This window comes from Entelurus aequoreus, linkage group LG17, assembly GCF_033978785.1.
Source record: "Entelurus aequoreus isolate RoL-2023_Sb linkage group LG17, RoL_Eaeq_v1.1, whole genome shotgun sequence".
NCBI lineage: Eukaryota > Metazoa > Chordata > Actinopteri > Syngnathiformes > Syngnathidae > Entelurus > Entelurus aequoreus.
Window position 1 is genome coordinate 10,871,944 of NC_084747.1, and position 22,362 is coordinate 10,894,305.

General features: G+C 40.0%; 1 protein-coding gene across 1 annotated transcript; it reads left to right on the top strand.

Annotated features, from left to right (window-relative positions):
- Nucleotides 1–2,126: 2,126 nt before the first annotated feature.
- Nucleotides 2,127–20,212, top strand: LOC133632321 (zinc finger protein 37 homolog). Its single transcript, XM_062024697.1, has 2 exons — nt 2,127–2,758; nt 18,125–20,212. The coding sequence occupies exons 1-2, from the start codon at nt 2,314–2,316 to the stop codon at nt 19,087–19,089; spliced, it is 1,410 nt and encodes a 469-aa protein (XP_061880681.1). The 5' UTR covers nt 2,127–2,313; the 3' UTR covers nt 19,090–20,212.
- The last annotated feature ends 2,150 nt before the right edge of the window (nt 20,213–22,362 follow it).

Genomic DNA, 22,362 nt, shown 5'->3' on the forward strand with positions numbered 1-22,362 from the left:
AACAACTTTGATCCCTCAACATTGTTAAAACATATTTTTTTCTGTTCAAATAATAAATAATGAATTGTTTAAAAAACAAAACATGGTTGTTACAAACTTTCTTCAACTAAACTTGTGTGGAGGACATCAAACACATTAAATAGGAATAGGTCACAAATATTTCTATGAAAATGCTTTAATACTCTTGTCGATGACATGAATAATCAAATTACATGTAGATCATTATTTAATAAAATGTGGAGGAAATATGACAGTAAGATCATTACTGATTTATTGTGTGTACAATGCAAATCCTATTATTATTATTTGTTGTGTAGCCAGTGGCTTGATTATTCCAGCAGGGGTCACTGTAGTTTGTGTACTCTGTTTTCTGATGTGCTGGTCCTTTTTTTCCACTTTGTGTTGAGTACTTCCTGTTTCCACTGCTGTCTTGCCTTCAGTTCTGCTTGAAAGTCAGTCTTTTTTGCAAGTCTTTATTGCAAAGTCTCCAGCCAAGTCATAATTAAGGACATGCCAGTCCGTCAAGTTTCAAATGTCACATTTTACACATAACGCAATCTAAGTTGGTTGTGTTTGTCTTTACAATGTTAGTAGTGTGGTAATATTTCAACAAATCTCACTTGTACAGTTTAAGCTTTTAAACTAGAAGCCCTTGCGAAGACACGGACGTGAGAGTCACTACACACAGGACTGTCCTCACTGACGGTTTCACATACTGTACATCAGTGTTTTTCAACCACTGTGCCGCGGCACTATAGCGTGCCGTGAGATACAGTCTGGTGTGCTGCGAGATCATCTAATTTTATCTATTTGGGGTAAAAATATTTTTTGCAAACCAGTAATTATAGTCTGCAAATGATGTGTTGTTGTTGGGTGTCGGTGCTGTCTAGAGATCAGCAGAGTAACCGTGTAATACTCTTCCATATCAGTAGGTGGCAGCCGGTAGCTAATTGCTTTGTAGATGTCGGGAACAGCGGAAGACAGTGTGCAGGTAAAAAGGTGTCTAATGCTTAAACCAAAAATAAACAAAAGGTGAGTGCCCCTAAGAAAATGCATTGAAGCTTAGGGAAGGCTATGCAGAACAAAACTAAAACTGAACTGGCTACAAAGTAATCAAAAACAGATTGCTGGACGACAGCAAAGACTTACTGTGGAGCAAAGACGGCCGTCCACAATGTACATCTGACCATGACATGACAATCTACAATGTCCCCACAAAGAAGGATAAAAACTGAAATATTCTTGATCGCTAAAACAAAGTAGATGCGGAAAATATCGGGAAAATTCCAAAAAAAAGAGAAAAAGACACCAAAATAACATAATACAAGTATAAGTACAACGGAAACATATAGTTTCATTGTACTTGTTGCAATGACAATAAAGACCTATCCTATCCTATATATATATATATATATATATATATATATATATATATATATATATATATATATATATATATATATATATATATATATATATATATATATATATATATATATATATATATATATATATATATATATATATATATATACATGCATATGTATACATACATAAATATGTATACTGTTATGTATATAATTCAACTATTTTCGGGACCGAACTTGATGCACTTGCGGAAAATTGGCGAGTTTTCATGTATGTTAAGGGCCTCATAAATGCGGTCGAAGTGGGAGGATAAATAAGGTCCGTAAAAAAAAAAAATTTTTGCAGAAAACTCCGACATCAATGACGTTACACTGCTGCCATCTTGTGGCAATTTTGGAGACTGCTTAAGAATATAGAAGCGCTGCAAATAAGTCTCGCAAAGAAGATCGTCTTTATTGCAAAGAGTGTGTGCAACAATTTAAACAATCAATCAAATACTATGTGATGTATTTGTACACTTTCCCGCGCTGTCGTTGGCTGTATTGTAACCAATTCTTAGAGAGATAATCAACATCTAATCGTGTCAAAGGGTCGGGCATACATGTGTACGTATTTGTTTACTTTATTGTAACCCCTGTACGTTTTTCTTTTCATAAATAAAACACAACATTCTAAAAGGTTGCAGAATCTCCGTCGTGTAAACACAAGTTAAAGGAAATGACGTCGATCCCGCACATGCGCAATGCGATCGTGTTTCTGAGTAGGTTTGGTGGCGACCAAGATGGCGAACTGAGCCGCTGAGGCTACCTACAGAAGTTGTAAATGTACGATCTCACAGCTATATAGATTCTCCACGATGCGTCATTTCTAAAAACCCACGAAACGGAGGTTGAGTTTGCAGCGATGGAGTGTTATCTGAAGTGAAGATTGAAGACGTGATAGAAGATGGACGACTACTGCTATGCTAAGATGGCGACGTCCGCTAAAAGAGAAAGTGAAAGAGAATCAGCGCCACCAACTTCCAGCAAATCACCAACGGAGATAAAGACGAAAACTGCAGATAAAAAAGAGCGTCTTGAAATTTCCAACAACGCAATTTTGGAGGCTATCATAAACCCTGAAAAGACCGTCGCGGAGATAATAGCCGATCTTGTTGAGCAAGTCAAACAAAGAAACGCCATGATTGTCAGCTTGAAGAAGGCAGTGGAGTTCACATCAGAGGAGATGAAAGAATGCAAAAGTCAAATGAAGAAAGTGGAAGAGCAAAACAAGCGCTTGTGTAAAGAAAATAGAGATTTGAAAGAAGAGATGTTGGGGAAGAGTCAGAGATGTGCAGTGTGCGAAGAGAAGACTGGACCACATGTCTACATCAACCTGCAGAGGATTGGAGGTAATAAAGAACAAGAATAATTTCATTACTGTCGACTTTGGATTATTGGGAAGTTCTCCACAAGTGCCACAGCTCATAAAGTCAAAGAAAGTTACCAAATAGTTGTTATTTTATCCATTAGAAACCAAGATAAATGTTGTATAGTTGAACTTTGTTGCCTTTAAAGTATGTTGTTAAGATCAAAATTAGAGATGTCCGATAATATCGGACTGCCGATATTATCAGCCGATAAATGCTTTAAAATGTAATATCGGAAATGATCGGTATCGGTTTCAAAAAGTAAAATTGATGACTTTTGAAAATGCCGCTGTGTACACGGACGTAGGGAGAAGTACAGAGCGCCAATAAATCTTAAAGGCACTGCCTTTGCGTGCCGGCCCAGTCACATAATATCTACAGCTTTTCACACACACAAGTGAATGCAACTCATACTTGGTCAACAGCCATACAGGCTGAGGTCACACTGAGGGTGTCCGTATAAACAACTTTAACACTGTTACAAATATGCGCCACACTGTGAACCCACACCAAACAAGAATGACAAACACATTTCGGGAGAACATCTGCACCGTAACACAACATAAACACAACAGAACTAATACCCAGAACCCCTTGCAGCACTAACTCTTCCGGGACTCTAAAATATACACCCCCGGTACCCCCTACCCCGAAACCCCGCCCCCCCAACCCCGCCCACCTCAACCTCCTCATGCTCTCTCAGGGAGAGCATGTCCCAAATTCCAAGCTGCTGTTTTGAGGCTTGTTAAAAAAAATAATGCACTTTGTGACTTCAATAATAAATATGGCAGTGCCATGTTGGCATTTTTTTCCATAACTTGAGTTGATTTATTTTGGAAAACCTTGTTACATTGTTTAATGCATCCAGCGGGGCATCACAACAAAATTAGGCATAATAATGTGTTAATTCCACGAGTGTGTATATCGGAATCTGTAATTAAGAGTTGGACAATATCGGATATCGGCAAAAATGCCATTATCGGACATCTCTAATCAAAATCATTATTCTTAAATTGCAAAAGGCAAATATCTAATTGTATATTTCTACGAGAAATGGGGGCGTATTAGCTCGGTTGGTAGAGTGGCCGTGCCGGCAACTTGAGTGTTCCAGGTTCGATCCCCCGCTTCCGCCATCCTACTTGTGATTTAGGGCTATATAAATAAACATTGATTGATTGATTGATAGTCACTGCCGTTGTGTCCTTGGGCAAGACACTTTACCCACCCGCTCCCAGTGCCACCCACACTGGTTTAAATGTAACTTAGGTATTGGGTTTCACTATGTAAAAGCGCTTTGAGTCACTAGAGAAAAGCGCTATATAAATATAATTCACATTTCTACAAGAAATTCCTCCTTCAGACGTGGACTCTTGTTTCTCAAAGACTTAAAGGGCTCATATCATGATTATTTTTTTCTACATTTCTTCCACTTAATTGTGGTCTACGTCAGTGATCCCCAACCACCGGTCCGGGGACTGGTACCGGTCCGTGACACATTTGCTACCGGGCAGCAGAGAAACTTTAAATAAATTATAAACGACTGCATTTACTCCGACTGAACTAGACACACCAATAAGCTTGTTTATGGGGTTAACCCTAACCCCAATAAAACTCCTCATAGGAAGTTGCCATTTGTTATATTTGTTCTAACTTTGTGACATGATACAATGCACATTAATGAACATATAAAGTATAAATGTGACAGATTGTAGCCAAAGGACGATTCCCATCTGCAGTCCCTAGCAGGTTGATGGTAACCTGCTAGAAATCTCAATTGCAAAGAAAACAAGCCCAGGGCTCCCACTAATTCAACGTTATCATGAGTTGTATTTTTAATGCACTTATTTTTGCTGTATTTATCTGGCACAAGTGGAAAGCCGGTCCCTGAAAATGATTTGCCTACAGCAGGGGTCGGCAACCTTTACCACTCAAAGAGCCATTTTGGCAAGTTTCACAAATTAAAGAAAGTAATGGGAGCCACAAAAAAAAATTTAAAATTTAAAATGAAAAACACCGCATACAAAGCTTAAATGCTTTGTGCTATGTTGTATGCTTAAATGCTTTGTGCTATGTTAACCAGGGGTCTCCGACACACGCACCGGCACGCACTTTAAAGTGGAAATTTGATGTTAGTGCAGCCCACGAGGTTTGAATGACTGGCGCATCATACTTGCCAACCCTCTCATTTTTCCGGGGAGACTCCCGAATATCAGAGCGTGATGACACTGCATTCGGCGCCCTCTACAGTCTACCCTAACAGTGTACCTGCTCGACCACACGTAGAATGCAATTTTAGCTTGCTCACGTAAGTGACAGCAAGGCGTACTACATCAGCAGCCACACATCTTACACTGACGGTACCAATACCCAGAATCCCATGCAGCCCTAACTCTTCCGCTCAACCAACGCACGGAGAGGGGGGGGGGGGGGGGGTTGATGTGTGGGGGGATTTGGTGGTAGCGGGGGTGTATAATGTAGACCGGAAGAGTTAGGGCTGCATGGGATTCTGGGTAATGGTTGTGTTGTGTTTATGTTGTGTTACGGTGGGATGTTCTCCAGAAATGTGTTTTTCATTCTTTTTTGGTGTGGGTTCACAGTGTGGCGCATATTTGTAACGTAACAATGTTAAAGTTGTTTGATACGGCTACCGTCAGTGTAAGCTGTGTGGCTGATGAGTAAGTATGCTTTGCTGTCTCCTGTGTGTGCAAGTAATAACAACATGCAACATGTGGCTGGACTGGCACGCTGTATGTAAATGCTATAGCCGCGGGTTGCCGACCCCTGGCCTACAGTAAACCGGTCCGTGGTGCAAAAAAGGTTGGGCACCACTGGTCTACGCAACATGTAATGGTGGTTCTTTGGTCCACATTTTGCATAGATTATGTTTTACAGACCATCTTCGTCTTTTGAAGATGCCCTGTTTTTACTTGCCTCCACTCAGGCCCCGTTTACACTAATCAGGATAAGGTTATCCAGGGTAAATCCCACCTAACCTTATCCGTGTCCACACATAACAATGCCGCCGTTTAAGACCCCCTCCCGCCTCCGTGGCAACGCGACCTAATACGCATGCGCTGAAAGTGTGCACGTCATAGTCACCTCCAGTGTTGCTTTGTGTGCAAGTTCTTAAATTATACTTATCTGAACAATATCCAGTGTTGTGGTATTTCAGTTAACTGGAATCCAGTGTGCTGTTGGGCCCTATTGTAGGGAATCACACCTGAGCCATCATAACCTAATCAAATCTTTGATAAACACGTGAAAGTACACAACGTGACAGTGGAGGCACGTAAATAAAACCGCCCACAAAACGGCGAAGAAACGGTCTTAAAGGCCTACTGAAATGAATTTTTTAAAATTTAAACGGGGATAGCAGATCCATTCTATGTGTCATACTTGATCATTTCGCGATATTGCCATATTTTTTCTGAAAGGATTTAGTATAGAAGAACGACGATAAAGTTCGCAACTTTTGGTCGCTGATTAAAAAAGCCTTGCCTGTACCGGAAGTAGCGTGACGTCACAGGTTGAAAGGCTCCTCACATTTCCCTATTGTTTACACCAGCAGCGAAAGCGATTCGGACCGAGAAAGCGACGATTACCCCATTAATTTGAGCCAGGATGAAAGATTCGTGGATGAGGAACGTGAGAGTGAAGGACTAGAGTGCAGTGCAGGACGCATATTAACTTAGGTACGAGCTGGCTCATTGGATTCCCCACTTTCTCCTTTTTCTATTGTGGATCACGGATTTGTATTTTAAACCACCTCGGATACTATATCCTCTTGAAAATGAGAGTCGAGAACGCGAAATGGACATTCACAGTGACTTTTATCTCCACGACAATACATCGGCGAAGCACTTTAGCTACGGAGCTAACGTGATAGCATCGGGCTTAACTGCAGATAGAAACAAAATAAATAAACCCCTGACTGGAAGGATAGACAGAAAATCAACAATACTATTAAACCATGGACATGTAAATACCTGGTTAATGCTTTCCAGCCTGGCGAAGCTTAACAATGCTGTTGCTAACGACGCCATTGAAGCTAACTTAGCAACGGGACCTCACAGAGCTATGCTAAAAACATTAGCTATCCACCAACGCCAGCCAGCCCTCATCTGCTCATCAACACCCGTGCTCACCTGCATTCCAGCGATCGACGGAGCGACGAAGGACTTCACCCGATCATAGATGCGGTCGGCGGCCAGTGTCGGATAGCGCGTCTGCTATCCAAGTCAAAGTCCTCCTGGTTGTGTTGCTGCAGCCAGCCACTAATACACCGATCCCACCTACAGCTTTCTTCTTTGCAGTCTCCATTGTTCATTAAACAAATTGCAAAAGATTAACCAACACAGATGTCCAGAATACTGTGGAATTTTGCGATGAAAACCGAGCTTTTTGTATTGGATACAATGTGTCCGAACACTTCCGTTTCAACAATTGACGTCACGCACATACGTCATCATACATAGACGTTTTCAACCGGAAGTTTAGCGGGAAATTTAAAATGTCACTTTATAAGTTAACCCGGCCGTATTGGCATGTGTTGCAATGTTAAGATTTCATCATTGATGTATAAACTATCAGACTGCGTGGTCGCTAGTAGTGGCTTTCAGTAGGCCTTTAACAGCTTTAAAATTTATTAAAAACATAATCTATGCAACATTTTGACCAAATAACCACCTTTACATGTTATGTAGACCACAAGGAAGTCTTTTAAATGTTGGAAAAAAATCATGATATGGCCACTTAAAGCAAAAACCTACTGTTTTCAATGTATGGTGTGATAATTACAATATAACAAGTGTTATTTTGAAATGTGAACATGTTTTTTAAAAGAAGAGAAAAATAACTTTTCAGTTAGTTATTTTGAGACAATATAATAGAAGATGATGAAAGTGGAGCATATGTATTTAAGATAGATAGCAAGAAATAACAGAATTCTTTCCAAATGAATAAACGATAAATACAATTCTGTTTTATTGCATGTTACTATTGCTCAACCTAAAACTGTGGTCACAAATGTTTTTGTTAAAAAAAAAAGCTAATTTGCTCAAGATCACAACATTAAATAATTGATAAAAAAGACACTCCTTGGTAAGATTTTAAAAACTATCAAATGAAAATAGACAGGAGCTAAATACGGATTCTCAACATGTTTGAAAGACTTGATTTGATTCACTGGCTGCCTCAATTGTAACTTTATTTTAGTGTTAAAGTACAACAACATTATGTCTGTGCTTCTCTTCTTCATGTCATGTTAGCTAGCTGGTGTTAGCCATCTTAGTTAGTATGTTGTATCTTCTTCCTCAGTAACAAATTAGTGTTTGTGTCACTAATGCTGGTTACAAAGTGTCGTTATTTCATGTCAAGAAAGCTTTAGCATTAACTGAAATGGTGAAAACATTTAATGTAGTCCAAAACATTAACTGATTGTAAGAGGGTGGAAATAATAAAATAGGTCATAAAAAGCTTTCCGAACCTGAAAGTGTATATTTGGGATTTATCATTTCAAACGGGAAAATTTCCAAACAAAAGAAAAATAGCAAAAGCAGTATCGATGTATAAGACTGTAGATGGACCCTAGTTCACAAATGACAGACATGTCTCAGTTAAGATTGAAAAATGACCTGACAGAAGGTTAGAACATTTTATTTTTAAAAAAATACTTGCAGACATCCAATACAGGTCTAGATCTAACATTTCTACAACAATGGCACAATTTGAAATCACAGAGGGAAAAAATGACCCATGCAAAAGATCATTAGCAGTATTGCTGGAGTATCTCTGGACAAAAGCATTTGGCAAAGTTAATCAAAACATTTTAATCAACAAATATTTGTATGGCATCAGGGGGTTGGCTTTAAATTGGGTGATAAGCTACCTAACAAATAGGACGCAATATATGAAGCTAGGTGAATACACATTGGCCAGTTTAAAGGTGCCATGTTCCCCCGGGGTCAATGCTCGGACCAACATTATTCAACCTCTATGTAAAGGAGATCTGTAAGTTCATAAAAGACTCAAGGTTAGTACTATTTGCAGACGATACTACTGCATTTTGCCAAGGAGAGAACATATGGGAGCTAATGAAAACCATAGCAGGAGAAATAGATAACTTACAACAATGGATCACTAAACTTAAGTAAAACTAAAATAATTCTATTCGGTAACAATACACAAGATGTTCAAATACAAATAGAGGGCATTGACATCGATAGAGGGAAGGAAATTACTTTACTTGGTGTAATAATAGATGACAAGATGAGCTGGAAAGCTCACAATAGAAATGTACAACGTAAGGTAGCAAATATTTCAATCATGAATAAAGCTAAATATGTCCTTGAGGGTGCATGGGAGTTTGCCCAACCAGTCTACATGTGCTTTGTGGACTTGGAGAAGGCATTGGACCGTGTCCCTCGGGAAGTCCTGTGGGGAGTGCTCAGAGAGTATGGGGTGTCGGACTGTCTGATTGTGGCGGTCCGCTCCCTGTACGGTCAGTCTCAGAGCTTGGTCCGCATTTCCGGCAGTAAGTCGGACACGTTTCCAGTGAGGGTTGGACTCCGCCAAGGCTGCCCTTTGTCACCCATTCTGTTCAAAACCTTTATGGACAGAATTTCTAGGTGCAGTCAGGGCGTTGAGGGGATCTGGTTTGGTGGCTGCAGGATTAGGTCTCTGCTTTTTGCAGATGATGTGGTCCTGATGGCTTCATCTGGCCAGGATCTTCAGCTCTCACTGGATCGGTTCGCAGCCGAGTGTGAAGCGACTGGGATGAGAATCAGCACCTCCAAGTCCGAGTCCATGGTTCTCGCTCGGAAAAGGGTGGAGTGCCATCTCCGGGTTGGGGAGGAGATCTGCCCCAAGTGGAGGAGTTCAAGTACCTCAGAGTCTTGTTCACGAGTGAGGGAAGAGTGGATGGTGAGATCGACAGGCGGATCGGTGCAGCGTATTCAGTAATGCGGACGCTGTATCGATCCGTTGTGGTGAAGAAGGAGCTGAGCCGGAAGGCAAAGCTCTCAATTTACTGGTCGATCTACGTTCCCATCCTCACCTATGGTCATGAGCTTTGGGTTATGACCGAAAGGTCAAGATCACGGGTACAAGCGGCCGAAATGAGTTTCCTCCGCCGGGTGGCAGGTCTCTCCCTTAGAGATAGGGTGAGAAGCTCTGTCATCCGGGAGGAGCTCAAAGTAAAGCCGCTGCTCCTCCACATGGAGAAGAGCCAGATGAGGTGGTTCGGGCATCTGGTCAGGATGTCACCCAAACGCCTCCCTAGGGAGGTGTTTAGGGCACGTCCGACCGGTAGGAGGCCACGGGGAAAACCCAGGACACGTTGGGAAGACTATGTCTCCCGGCTGGCCTGGAAACGCCTCGGGGTCCCCCGGGAGGAGCTGGACCAAGTGGCTGGGGAGAGGAAAGTCTGGGCTTCTCTGCTTATGCTGCTGCCCCCGCGACCCGACTTCAGATAAGCGGAAGAAGATGGATGGATGGATGGATGTTCTGCACTAAAACCCTCTTCATTCTCTATTGTTTGCTCGTGTTACCATATCTTGAGTTATTGTAAATAAATATGGGGAAATTATTGTAAAAGCACACTCCAGTCACTAACGATCTCACAAATAAGACCAGTAAGAATAAAACATAATGTTGATTATAGAAAACACACAAACTCTTTCTTTGTTAAATTGAAAATACTAAAATCCAATTATTTGGTACAGCTACAAACGTCTAAAATAAGTTATAAAGCAAATAATAACCTGGTCCTCAAATGTACAACATTTCTTCTCAAAAATAGGATAAATACAACTAGGGATGCACAATGTTATCAGCGATACCGATTATGGCAATTAAGGCGTCACATCGATATTTCCGATAATGAAAAATCAACCGATAAAATGAGTCGATAATATTAAAAATTGTCGTTGGTCTCTCGGTTGTGGCTTGTGCTGCCGCCTGGCTCCTCAAAGCCTGCCCTCCCCTACGGTATTTGTGATGTCATGACCACTGGTCCCTCTAGGGCAGGGGTCGGCAACCCAAACTGTTGAAAGAGACATATTGGACCAAAAATACCCCCAAAAAACTGCCTGGAGCCGCCAAAAATTAAAAAGCCTTATATAAGTCTTATAATGAAGTGTCTATATTAGCTATATTAGCCTACTATCAAAATGACTATGTGTCGCAGGCTTTTGCAAATCTTCGTTGACAGAAATGTTGAAATGTAATATTTATTCTACACATTTTTACAACATTGTAAAACGGAGGCTCCTCAGAAGATGAGATTACTCCTGGAAAAAAACGGTCTTAGAATGGCCAAAGGTATATATGTGTGTGTCCAAGTTAAAGGAAACGGCAGGCTGTCTACTTCTAATTCATTTATTATATTCTTTGCAAGCTGGGTAACATTTGCTGTGGTCTGGAACAACATGGCACACAAACAACTATCAGAAATGCAGCCAATATTACGTACAGATAATGTGTCATGAGACATGCAAATACAAATTAAATACACAGAGGACCTAAGTAAAGGAAGGTAAATGAGCTCAAATATAACTCCAAACGAGGCATAATGATGCAATATGTACATACAGCTCGCCTAAATAGCATGTTAGCATCGATTAGCTTGCAGTCATGCACTGACCAAATACGCCTGATTAGCACTCCAACAAATCAATAACATCAACAAAATTCACGTGTTCACGCACCGCATAAAAACTTTGGTGGACAAAGGAGTGACTTAAAACACGTCTTTCTGTGGCAACGTCGGAGAAAGTTGTACGTGTGTTTACAAGTTCAAGGTTCCGCCATAATTAGTGGGACAAAACGGCGCTCGCCAAATACTCTCATCGATGAAGCATTTTTAATACAACATTGGGATTTCTAACAATTGGGAAGGATTGTGTCATGTTTGTCCTCCTACAGAAACCACATTAAAACAAAAAATAAATTTGTGCACCCATCTTTTTTCCATTTTCATACATTTTTGAAAAAGCTCCAGGGAGCCACTAGGGCGCTGCTAAAGAGCCACATGCGGGTCGCGACCTCCGTTCTAGGGTGTCCACTGCTGACTAGAGATGTCCAATAATGGCCTTTTTTGCCAATATCCGACATTCCGATATTGTCCAACTCTTAATTACCGATTCCGATATCAACCGATACCGATACATACAGTTGTGGAATTAACACATTCTTATGCCAAATTTTGTTGTGATGCCCCGCTGGATGCATTAAACAATGTAACAAGCTTTTCCAAAATAAATCAACTCACATTATGGAAAAAATGCCAACATGGCACTGCCATATTTATTATTGAAGTCACAAAGTGCATTATTTTTTTGAACATGCCTCAAAACAGCAGCTTGGAATTTGGGACATGCTCTCCCTGAGATAATCCTGATACCCACTACAACAGGGGTGTCAAACGTACGGCCCGAGGGCCGGATCAGGCCCGCAAACAGGTTTAACCGGCCCGCGGGATGAGTTTGCTAAGTATGAAAATTAACCTAAAATTTTTAAATGAAAGAAACAGCTGTTCTAAATGTGTCCACTAGATGTCACAATAGCAATTATTTGTATCTTTGTAGATGATGCTACATATGTACAAAATAAACCACATGTTAGTGCATCAGTTGAGGAAAATTATCAAACTACATGAATAACATACTGTAATTTGATTTTGATATAATTTTTTTATTTTCATAGATTGAAAATTAACACCAATGAGTTGACTGATGAACATTATCACATAATTTATTCAGAAAGTATAAATAACGACAAATAAAGATAGAATACTATTAACCGCAACATGTACCGTAAGTGTAAAAAAAACGCCAACATTATGATTTGTACATTTTCAGAATGTGCTCATTCTATTTTTAAACAAAGAAAACAATCTGAAGTTGTCTTTATTTTTAGGTTATCATGCCGTGATTTTACACTTGGGAGGAGATTTTTCTACATGTGGCCCCCAAACTAAAATGAGTTTGACACCCCTGCACTACAACTATGGGAAGTACTATACTTTGACTTTCACAAAGTGCATTATTTTTTATTTTTTTTAAACATGCCTCAAAACAACAGCTACAAAAAACAATGAAGGCACACAGCTTCAGTCCAGAGTATACTAGAGTCATAAAGTAAACAATAACATAGTCCTCCTGGCATACTGTATAACAGGGAATTATAAACTGGGCTCAATCTGCCCTGCTCTAACGTATTTGTATGAGTAACACAAATGTGCTGCAAGCTAGTGGTGAGTGCTTGAAGTGGCCTAGCAGTCAGTCAGAGCTTCTGAAATGCTGCGTTGAGACAGGGCACCTCTGTTCACTGCAAGCTGCTTTCGGTGTTTGCTTTTCATCCATCTTCCGCTTGTATTCATCGTGTATCTCCTTATGATTCTTCAAGAGGTGGGAGATCAAATTGCTCGTATTAAAGGCAGACGTCTTGGTTCCTCCTCGCATAACCAACTTTTTGCAGTCATTGCAAATTGCCAGTTTTTTATCCGTCAGACACACTTTAAAATAATCCCAAACCATGGAAATGGTGTCGTTAGTCAGTCACAGAGCGAGCTCACTTGTTAGCCACGGCTACAGCACCGGCAACAACACACTCTTGTTGTTGTTATGATCCGCTCGCGGCGGTTTGATGAGGTCATCAAGCGTCGCCAGTAAACCTCTCATGCTGCAGTCGTCAACTCCTGTGTTGTGTGTGGGAGAGGGGGAGGGGAGAGGGGAGGGGCTACTTACTGGAAGACGCAACTGCTCTGTACTTCTCCCTACGTCTGTGTTTTACCGGATATGTACCGCTCCGTACAGCGGCGTTTTAAAAAGTCAATAATTTAACTTTTTGAAACCGATACCGATAATTTCCGATATTACATTTTAAGCATTTATTGGCCGATATTATCGGACATCTCTACTGCTGACGTAACCGCGCCCTGCAAATATATGCGTTTGTCAACACGGTTCAATTATTGTAACTTCTGTGGAGACATTTTAAGGAGGACAGGAGGTCCATCGATCACTTTTATTGAACAAAACTCTTTGACGGCCGTAAACACACCAAAAAAACATTAGCAATACATTTACTAGCAAGCAGAACTGGTCATTTTCTGCTCTCTCTCTCTCTCTCTCTATTTCTCTCTCTCTCTGTGTCTCTGTCTGTCTGTCTCTCTATCTCTCACTCACCAACAGACAACTCAGCCGCTGATGCGTTTACTGCCACACAAAAAGTGGGAAACTCCAACAGCACATATAAAATGTAACTGCCAGTTCCATTTAACACAGTTCACACACAGCCAATCAGTATCATTAACAGCGTGTTACGCGTGCTATTTAGCTAACCGTCTTTTAACGATTATTATGTTGAAACAAACACGTTTTTTGTGCTTCTTCTACTGGCATTTATCAAGAATTCTAATGTAGGTAAAAAAAAAAAAAAAGGATTGTGAAAAGGCCTATTGAAAGCCACTACTACCGACCACGCAGTCTGATAGTTTATATATCAATGATGAAATCTTAACATTGCAACACATGCCAATACGGCCGGGTTAGATTAGTAAAGTGCAATTTTAAATTTCCCGCGAAATATTCTGCTGAAAACGTCTCGGTATGATGACGTTTGCGCGTGACGTCACGGATTGTGCGGACATATTGGGACAGCATTGTGGCCAGCTATTGAGTCGTCTGTTTTCATCGCAAAATTCCACAGTATTCTGGACATCTGTGTTGGTGAATCTTTTGCAATTTGTTTAATGAGCAATGAAGACAGCAAAGAAGAAAGCTGTAGATGGGATCGGTGTATTAGCGGCTGGCTGCAGCAACACAACCAGGAGGACTTTGAGTAGGATAGCAGGCGCGCTACTGTGAGTACAGCTTTGGCTTCCAAACATTTCATCGCTTGCCCGTACGTGCGTGCCGCTATGTGCATGTCACGTACGTAACTTTGGGGAAATATATGTGCTGTATGAACTTTGCGGAAGTGAACGGTACTTTGGGCTGTGGGATTGAGTGTGTTGTGCGGGTGTTTGAGTTGTATTGGCGGGTTATATGGACGGGAGGGGGGAGGTGTTTGTTATGCAGGATTAATTTGTGGCATATTAAATATAAGCCTGGTTGTGTTGTGGCTAATAGAGTATATATATGTCTTGTGTTTATTTACTGATTTAGTCATTCCCAGCTGAATATCAGGTCCCACCCGCCTCTCACAGCATCTTCCCTATCTGAATCGCTTCCACTGCCCTCTAATCCTTCACTCTCACTTTCATCCTCGCTCAAATTAATGGGGTAATCGTCGCTTTCTCGGTCCGAATCGCTCTCACTGCTGGTGGCCATGATTGTAAACAATGTGCAGATGTGAGGAGCTCCACAACCTGTGACGTCACGCTACTTCAGGTACAGGCAAGGCTTTTTTTATCAGCGACCAAAAGTTGCCAACTTTATCGTCGATGTTCTCTACTAAATCCTTTCAGCAAAAATATGGCAATATCGCGAAATGATCAAGTATGACACATAGAATGGATCTGCTATCCCCGTTTAAATAAGAACATTTCATTTCAGTAGGCCTTTAATGTATGGATATCAATCATGAAATGTTAGTAGGTTACATAAATGCCAATAAGAAATGTGATGATGTATTTTACAGACAAAAAGTGACATGATCGTACACTTTATCCCATGTTTTTTTTGCCACTCGTTGTGCAAAAGGTCAGTGTTTTAAGTAAAACTAAAATTGATCTCTAAAAGTTGTTAATGTCTCAAATGATTCATACACGACTGTTTTGTTGCTTTCTTTGTCAACGGGCTAGATCACTTGTGTTAGAAAATAATCTAATTCAAATAACTGCTGTCATTTGATTATTATAATAAGCCATTTAACTTGTTCTGAGGTTAATTTTGGGCCAGGTGGGATACCTGTGTAGGTCAAATGATCAATTTTTTAATACATTATTACATACACTACCGTTCAGAAGTTTGGGGTCACATTGAAATGTCCTTATTTTCAATGAAGATAACTTTAAACTAGTCTTAACTTTAAAGAAATACACTCTATACATTGCTAATGTGGTAAATGACTATTCTAGCTGCAAATGTCTGGTTTTTGGTGCAATATCTACATAGGTGTATAGAGGCCCATTTCCAGCAACTATCACTCCAGTGTTCTAATGGTACAATGTGTTTGCTCATTGGCTCAGAAGGCTAAGTGATGATTATAAAACCCTTGTGCAATCATGTTCACACATCTGAAAACAGTTTAGCTCGTTACAGAAGCTACAAAACTGACCTTCCTTTGAGCAGATTGAGTTTCTGGAGCATCACATTTGTGGGGTCAATTAAACGCTCAAAATGGCCAGAAAAGGAGAACTTTCATCTGAAACTCGACAGTCTATTCTTGTTCTTAGAAATGAAGGCTATTCCACAAAATTGTTTGGGTGACCCCAAACTTTTGAACGGTAGTGTAAACACTACTTATACACTACTCTCAACAAAACAGGCATATCGATTGCGGTTAAAAATGTTTTATTTTTGTTCAAATCAACACTTCTAATTATATTTTTAGAACGAGTTGTTTTTATTATAATTTTACTAATTTATTTGGCTTTTATTTGTGTTGTTACAAATTGTTTTTCTATTTATAATGTGTATTTCATGCCCTCGTGACAGTTGCCTTTTCGGTTCTGTTTAATTCCAGATACATTTTCAACATAAATGAATCCATCAGTTAATTATAACCGTATCATATCATTCCACCACTAAAGGAACATTTTTAGAAAAGTAAAAACATAAGAACTAACAATTTGCAGTCGTGTTGTTATGACAGTTATCTATCTAGATCGCTACTATTAGCTAACCCACGAAGCTAGTGCACATGCTACATGCGGCCGTTGTTACGCCATTACCTGGTGTAAGCTGCGAGTGTTACGCCATTACCTGGTGTAAGCTGCGAGTGAGCGGAACATAATGCTTAAAATACTTTGGAAATGAGCGCCCTCTAAGCGTTCACGTAAAGGTTATCAAATGATCCATTTAGGGACCCTCTAAGTTTTTCCAGGACCCACTCAAACCACCACCTGTGGGTTCTGGGGACTCACAGCATCACTGGTCATTTTGTTATGTGCATAAGTACCATTATGATGGGTAATGTAATCGCATGTAATAAGATGTTAGTCATAAATATAACCTGAGGGAAATATGAAACTTAAAACTTTTGTATGCACATAAAACACTTAAAATCTTTGGTGTATTCATATGTGGGGTTAAATTAAAAATGGCTTAAGCAAAGAACTTAAGCAACGTACAATTAGATCTAATTTAGGAAATAGTTCAAATTTTATGATAACTTATTTATTTATGAGAATGTATTCATTATTAATATGTATGTGTCAGAATAATTGTATCTAAGTTATCACAAAACTTTGTGTTGCCATGAGAGGACAGCGAGAGGACAAAAGCTGTCTTTGATCTTACCAATCAAAAGGCTTGTAAAACTCCACTGTGTAGGATGGGAAGCGACATGAAGGTGTCGGTTTCTTTAATGTATTGTAATCCACAGGAAGATTTGGTCTTGACCCGAGATCTACAAAGCGGAGAGGAAGCAGGACCTGACCCCCCTCCAGGCACCTTTTCTTTGAACTGTTTTGTAACCAAAGGCGACGGCTGTTTACGACCCCCTTCCTTTAGAAACAGCTGTTGCCATGTAATCAGGGAAAGTCCAAATAAAAGAGGAGGCGTACAATCTTTCGTCAGAGCGTGGTGGAAGACTGTACTGACTGTTGTTTCAACCTGACAGTATGTATATATGCATGTTGAAGATTGAATGTAGGAAGTGATAGTTGATAGTAATAGTTGTAAAATGGACAAGGGGTAGGATTAGAGAGATCTGCTTCTTCCTACTCCGTTTCGGACGTGTTAAACTTTGTATGACACTGTAAATAAGTGTTGTATTATTGCTTGGATTTTAATTAAGTCATGTACGGCTCATTAAATATGCGCGGTAGTCCAACGGTGTCTGTTCTCAACGGGTACTCGGCGCCATTTAGCCTTTCTCGAAGAAAAACACCCCATAATTGTGTTATTTTCAGCTGTGCGAACCGTTCGAATCACGAAAAGGATGAACATTTCTTCAGAGTTCCTTCAGAGGTAATCAAGAATGGTGGCACACACTCCAGTACAAGGGAGCAGAATCGACGAACACACAAGTTTGCAGTGACCACTTTGTTAAAAGTTTTGTTTCCATGTTTGAAATAGATACAAACAAACACAGTGCATAGAAAAATAGTGTGTAGCGAATTTAAAAAAACATCCCATGGATTATTTTAGCTCTAAAGTGTGTTTGTGTTGTGTCTCGCAGATGTCCAGCAGCTGATTGGTCATCCTGAAGAACTTTCTTCTCAGTCGCTGGGGGGGAGCTCCACTTTGAAGCAGGAAGCGTCACAGCCCCCCCACATTAAAGAGGAAGAAGATGAACTTTGGATCTCACAAGAAGGAGAGTGTCATCTAGGACTGGAGGAGGCTGATCTCACCAAGTTTCCACTGACGGTTGTCACGGTGAAGACTGAAGATGACGAAGAGAAACCACAAGCAGACAACATTTTAGCGCCGCTCTCACATAGTGAGGCTGAAGACGAGGTTGAAGAAACTTTGAGCAGCGACACAGACTGTGAAGGTGATATGAGGACTGACAGCAAACACCATAAAGAGAAGACAGTAAAAAGTTGGAGCTGCTCATTTTGTGGCAAAATTTTTACTAAAAAAAGCAATTTAACTTACCACGTGAGAACACACTTGGGTGAAAAACCATTTAGTTGTTCAATTTGTGGTAAAAGCTATGCTCAAAGGAGCATTTTGTCTGACCACATGAGAGCGCACACTGGAGAAAAACCGTTCATCTGCTCAGTTTGCGACAAGAGCTTTTCACAGAAGAGGTATTTGACCGAACACATGAGAGCACACACAGAAGAAAACCCAATCAAGTGTTCAGTTTGTGGCAAAAGCTTCACTAAAAATAGCAATTTGACCCAACACATGAGAACGCACACTGGAGAAAAACCATTTAATTGCTCAGATTGCGGCAAAAGCTTTTTTTCCAGAGCTGGTTGGACCCGACACACAATGAAACACACTGGAGAAAAACAATTTAGTTGTTCAGTCTGTAACAAAAGATTCCTTTATAATGCAGACATGGTAAGACACATAAGAACTCACACTGGAGAAAAACCATTCAAATGTTCAATATGCGGTAAAAGTTACACTCAAAGTGGAACTTTGTCTCATCACATGAGAACACACTCAGGAGAAAAAACAATGAGTTGCTAAATTTGTGGTAACTGATTTACCCAGAAGGCAACTATGGTAGCACAAGTAACCTTTTAGTTGCTTAACGGTGGCGAAAACTCTCAAAGACTTCTTTATTGTGAAGTCTTCAATACAAGTCTTCTATCCATCCATCCATTTTTCTACCGCTTGTCCCTCTTAGGGTAGCGGGGGTGGCTAGAGCCTATACCAGCTGCAAGTCGGGATAGGCTCCCATCAATACATCTAAGACATAACATTTTAGGGTCAACACATGCTGAAACACACACAAAAACCCTTTCTTCAATTTGTAGTAAAAGGTTCTCTAAACAGGGAGTCATTTTAGCACTCATGGAGAAGAACCTTTTAAATGCTCCGTTCGTGGTTAAGGTTATTGGTGTAAGAAATGACTGCTCGCACACATGCAGACACACAACAGAAAATATAAATTCCTGTCCAGTTTGTGCAACAAGATTATTACACCATGGAAGTGTAACGTCATATGTAAGAAGTCACCCAAAAAGTGAGCCCCTGTGTGTATGATACCAGATTATCTCATTAGTGAGTGGTGATAAGAAAAGCAGCTACACACATTTGATGGGTTGTTTGTGAGTAATATTACATATTCCAAAACAGAATTAAGTGAGAAACATTTACACAGATTTTCAATATGCTGGAGAAAACACAGCCATAATCATAGTATAGATATACTGTAGGTAGTTATGTACATGTGCTGGCGAAGAAGTGGTTTTATGAAGCAAAATTAAAATGTTGTTTTTCAAAATGGCTCCTGACTTGTCTAATTTAGTACTACTGTGGCTGGGAAGTGTATAATACTGTTTTGGTATTTATATTTATTTTAGTTTAGGATAGTTTGGTTTAGCATTTAAAAATAAAGCAAAAAAAAGAATCTCGTCAAAACCAAGATATAAGCGCAAATTTTAAGAATGGGCAGATCAATCCAAATATCGATGTTATCGATACCAAGGGCACCATAGGTACCAGATCGATACCTGAGTGATGATATCACAAATAGTTTAATGTTCATGTTAGATATGCGTTTTGTGTGACTCAAAACTTTATGTAGTGAAGGAGAAAAAGGGAATACTTTTGTTATTTTGTTTATTGTATTATTTTGTATATTGTTCTGCAAATGCTGATTAAAATAAATATTTGATTGCCAAAATTGCCCTGTGTTTTATTGTGATTATAAATCAAATCAAATCAACTCTATTTATAAAGCACATTTAAAATTTACCACAGGGGTAGCCAAAGTGCTGTACAATGGGCAGGTTAAAAATAATACGAGAACCGAGCAAACACAACACAACACAAACAGAACACGATAAAAATAAATAAATAAAATATAAAAACAGGTTCACAGCAGGTGTATTATGGGGCACCATTGCAGGATGGGTATCACTCTTTGTTAAAAGCTATGGAATAAAAGTATGTTTTTAAGAGAGATTTAAAAACAGGAAGAGAGGAGGCTTGTCTAACACTCAGAGGTAGGTCGTTCCAGAGCTTGGGAGCAGCAGCAGCGAAAGCTCTGTCACCTCTAAGCTTCAGCCTTGTGTCCGGGACCGTCAGCAGCAGCTGATCGGCTGATCTTAGGGATCGGGTGGGGCAGTAAGGCTGAAGGAGGTCGGAGAGATATGTTGGCGCGAGGTTGTTTAGACATTTAAAAACAAATAAAAGGAGTTTAAAGTTGATTCTGTAACGCACAGGGAGCCAGTGAAGGGACGCTAATATAGGGGTGATGTGCTCACGTCTGCGGGTCTGTGTTAGCAGACGAGCAGCAGAGTTCTGCACGAGCTGCAGGCCTGGCTAATGCCTACGTACAGGGCATTGCAGTAGTCTAAACGAGTCGAGATAAAGGCGTGGATTAATTTCTCGAGATCATGTCCCGATAGAAGCGGTTTCACTTTCGCTATTTGGCGTAATTGATAAAAGCTTTTTTGTACGACGCTGCTGATTTGTTTTTCGAAATTAAAATCTGAGTCGAACTTTACCCCCAGGTTTGTGCACAGTCGCTGAGATACGGGGTCAAAGTGCTGAGGTCAACGTTGGGGGAGGGGGAGCGACTTGGACCGAACAACATAACTTCTGTTTTGTCTTCATTTAGGCTCAGGAAGTTAGGTGAAAGCCAGGCTTTGATTTCGTGCAGGCAGTCAATAAGACGTTGAACCTTGTTATTTTGTGCCATGGGAAAATAAATCTGGCAATCATCGGCATAAAAATGAAATGCAATATCGTACTTCCTAAAAATAGAACCAAGGGGGAGAAGGTAAAGCGCAAATAAGATTGGGGCAAGGATTGAGCCCTGGGGAAACCCATGTGGTAAAGGAGCTGTGGAAGACATAAAACTGTCTATTTTTACACAAAAACTCCTGTCAGTCATTATAATGACATTCAACATATTAAAGCACAGTTGTCAAGGGTCTGATCTGTCCTTCCACATCATTTAAAGTGGCCCTCCACTTCATTTTTATGTGGCTCAACATTTCATTTTAGGTGGCTTGTGAAAGGCTGGAAATAAAAAATAAAAAGTACTTTCTGGCTAGATGTATTTATTTTTTAATTTTTGACAGAAAAACATTGCACATGCAATTGCATATGTTCTACACTTTAATATCATCTGAGGTTCCAAGACTCTTTTTTTGGGAAGGGGGTCAAAAAGAAACACTTGATATCTGCTTGCCATGTTGACTTACAATTTCAAGGCAAGTTATCCATCAATCTGTAAAAAATATAAGAATTTTCCAATTGTGTGACAAATCTATTATACGGTCATATTCATATTGTGGAGAATGCATATATGTTTAAGAGTTCTTTCTTTATTCATAGTCATGTTTGGAGCAGCTAGTATTTTTCCATGTATACTCTGTATACCAGTTTCTCTTTGTCTACAGAAGTCTGTGTAGTGTTTTAGGCATTCCTTTCTGGGGGGACTGCTTTCCGATTCAAGAAGTAATTTCTTTCCGTTTGAATGTTAGACCATCCCGAGATGACGGTATGACTGCATTGATGTGGGCTAGTCTCCTGAAGCTTCAGTAAAACTTGATAACATTCCTATTCTGTCTTGATGGTCCTTCTTACTCAGCATATACTGTATGTCATCGAAATAACTTGGGATTGACCAGTGACTTTAATTCCCTGAGAGGGAATACTGGCCAGTCGCAACAATATATATACACGGTTACGCTGAGGGCATCCATAATTGCGACGTGGCCCTCAATAAAAACGAGTTTGACACCCCTGTGTTAAAAGCAACATTATTCAATCAATTTTATCTTG

What these genes read in the sequence shown, in the direction of transcription:
- LOC133632321 (XM_062024697.1), top strand. Translation starts at nt 2,314, where the DNA reads ATGGACGACTACTGCTATGCTAAGATGGCGACGTCCGCTAAAAGAGAA. An exon ending in CAACCTGCAGAGGATTGGAG is followed by an intron (nt 2,759 to 18,124) that starts GTAATAAAGAAC and finishes TGTGTCTCGCAG; the next exon opens with ATGTCCAGCAGCTGATTGGT.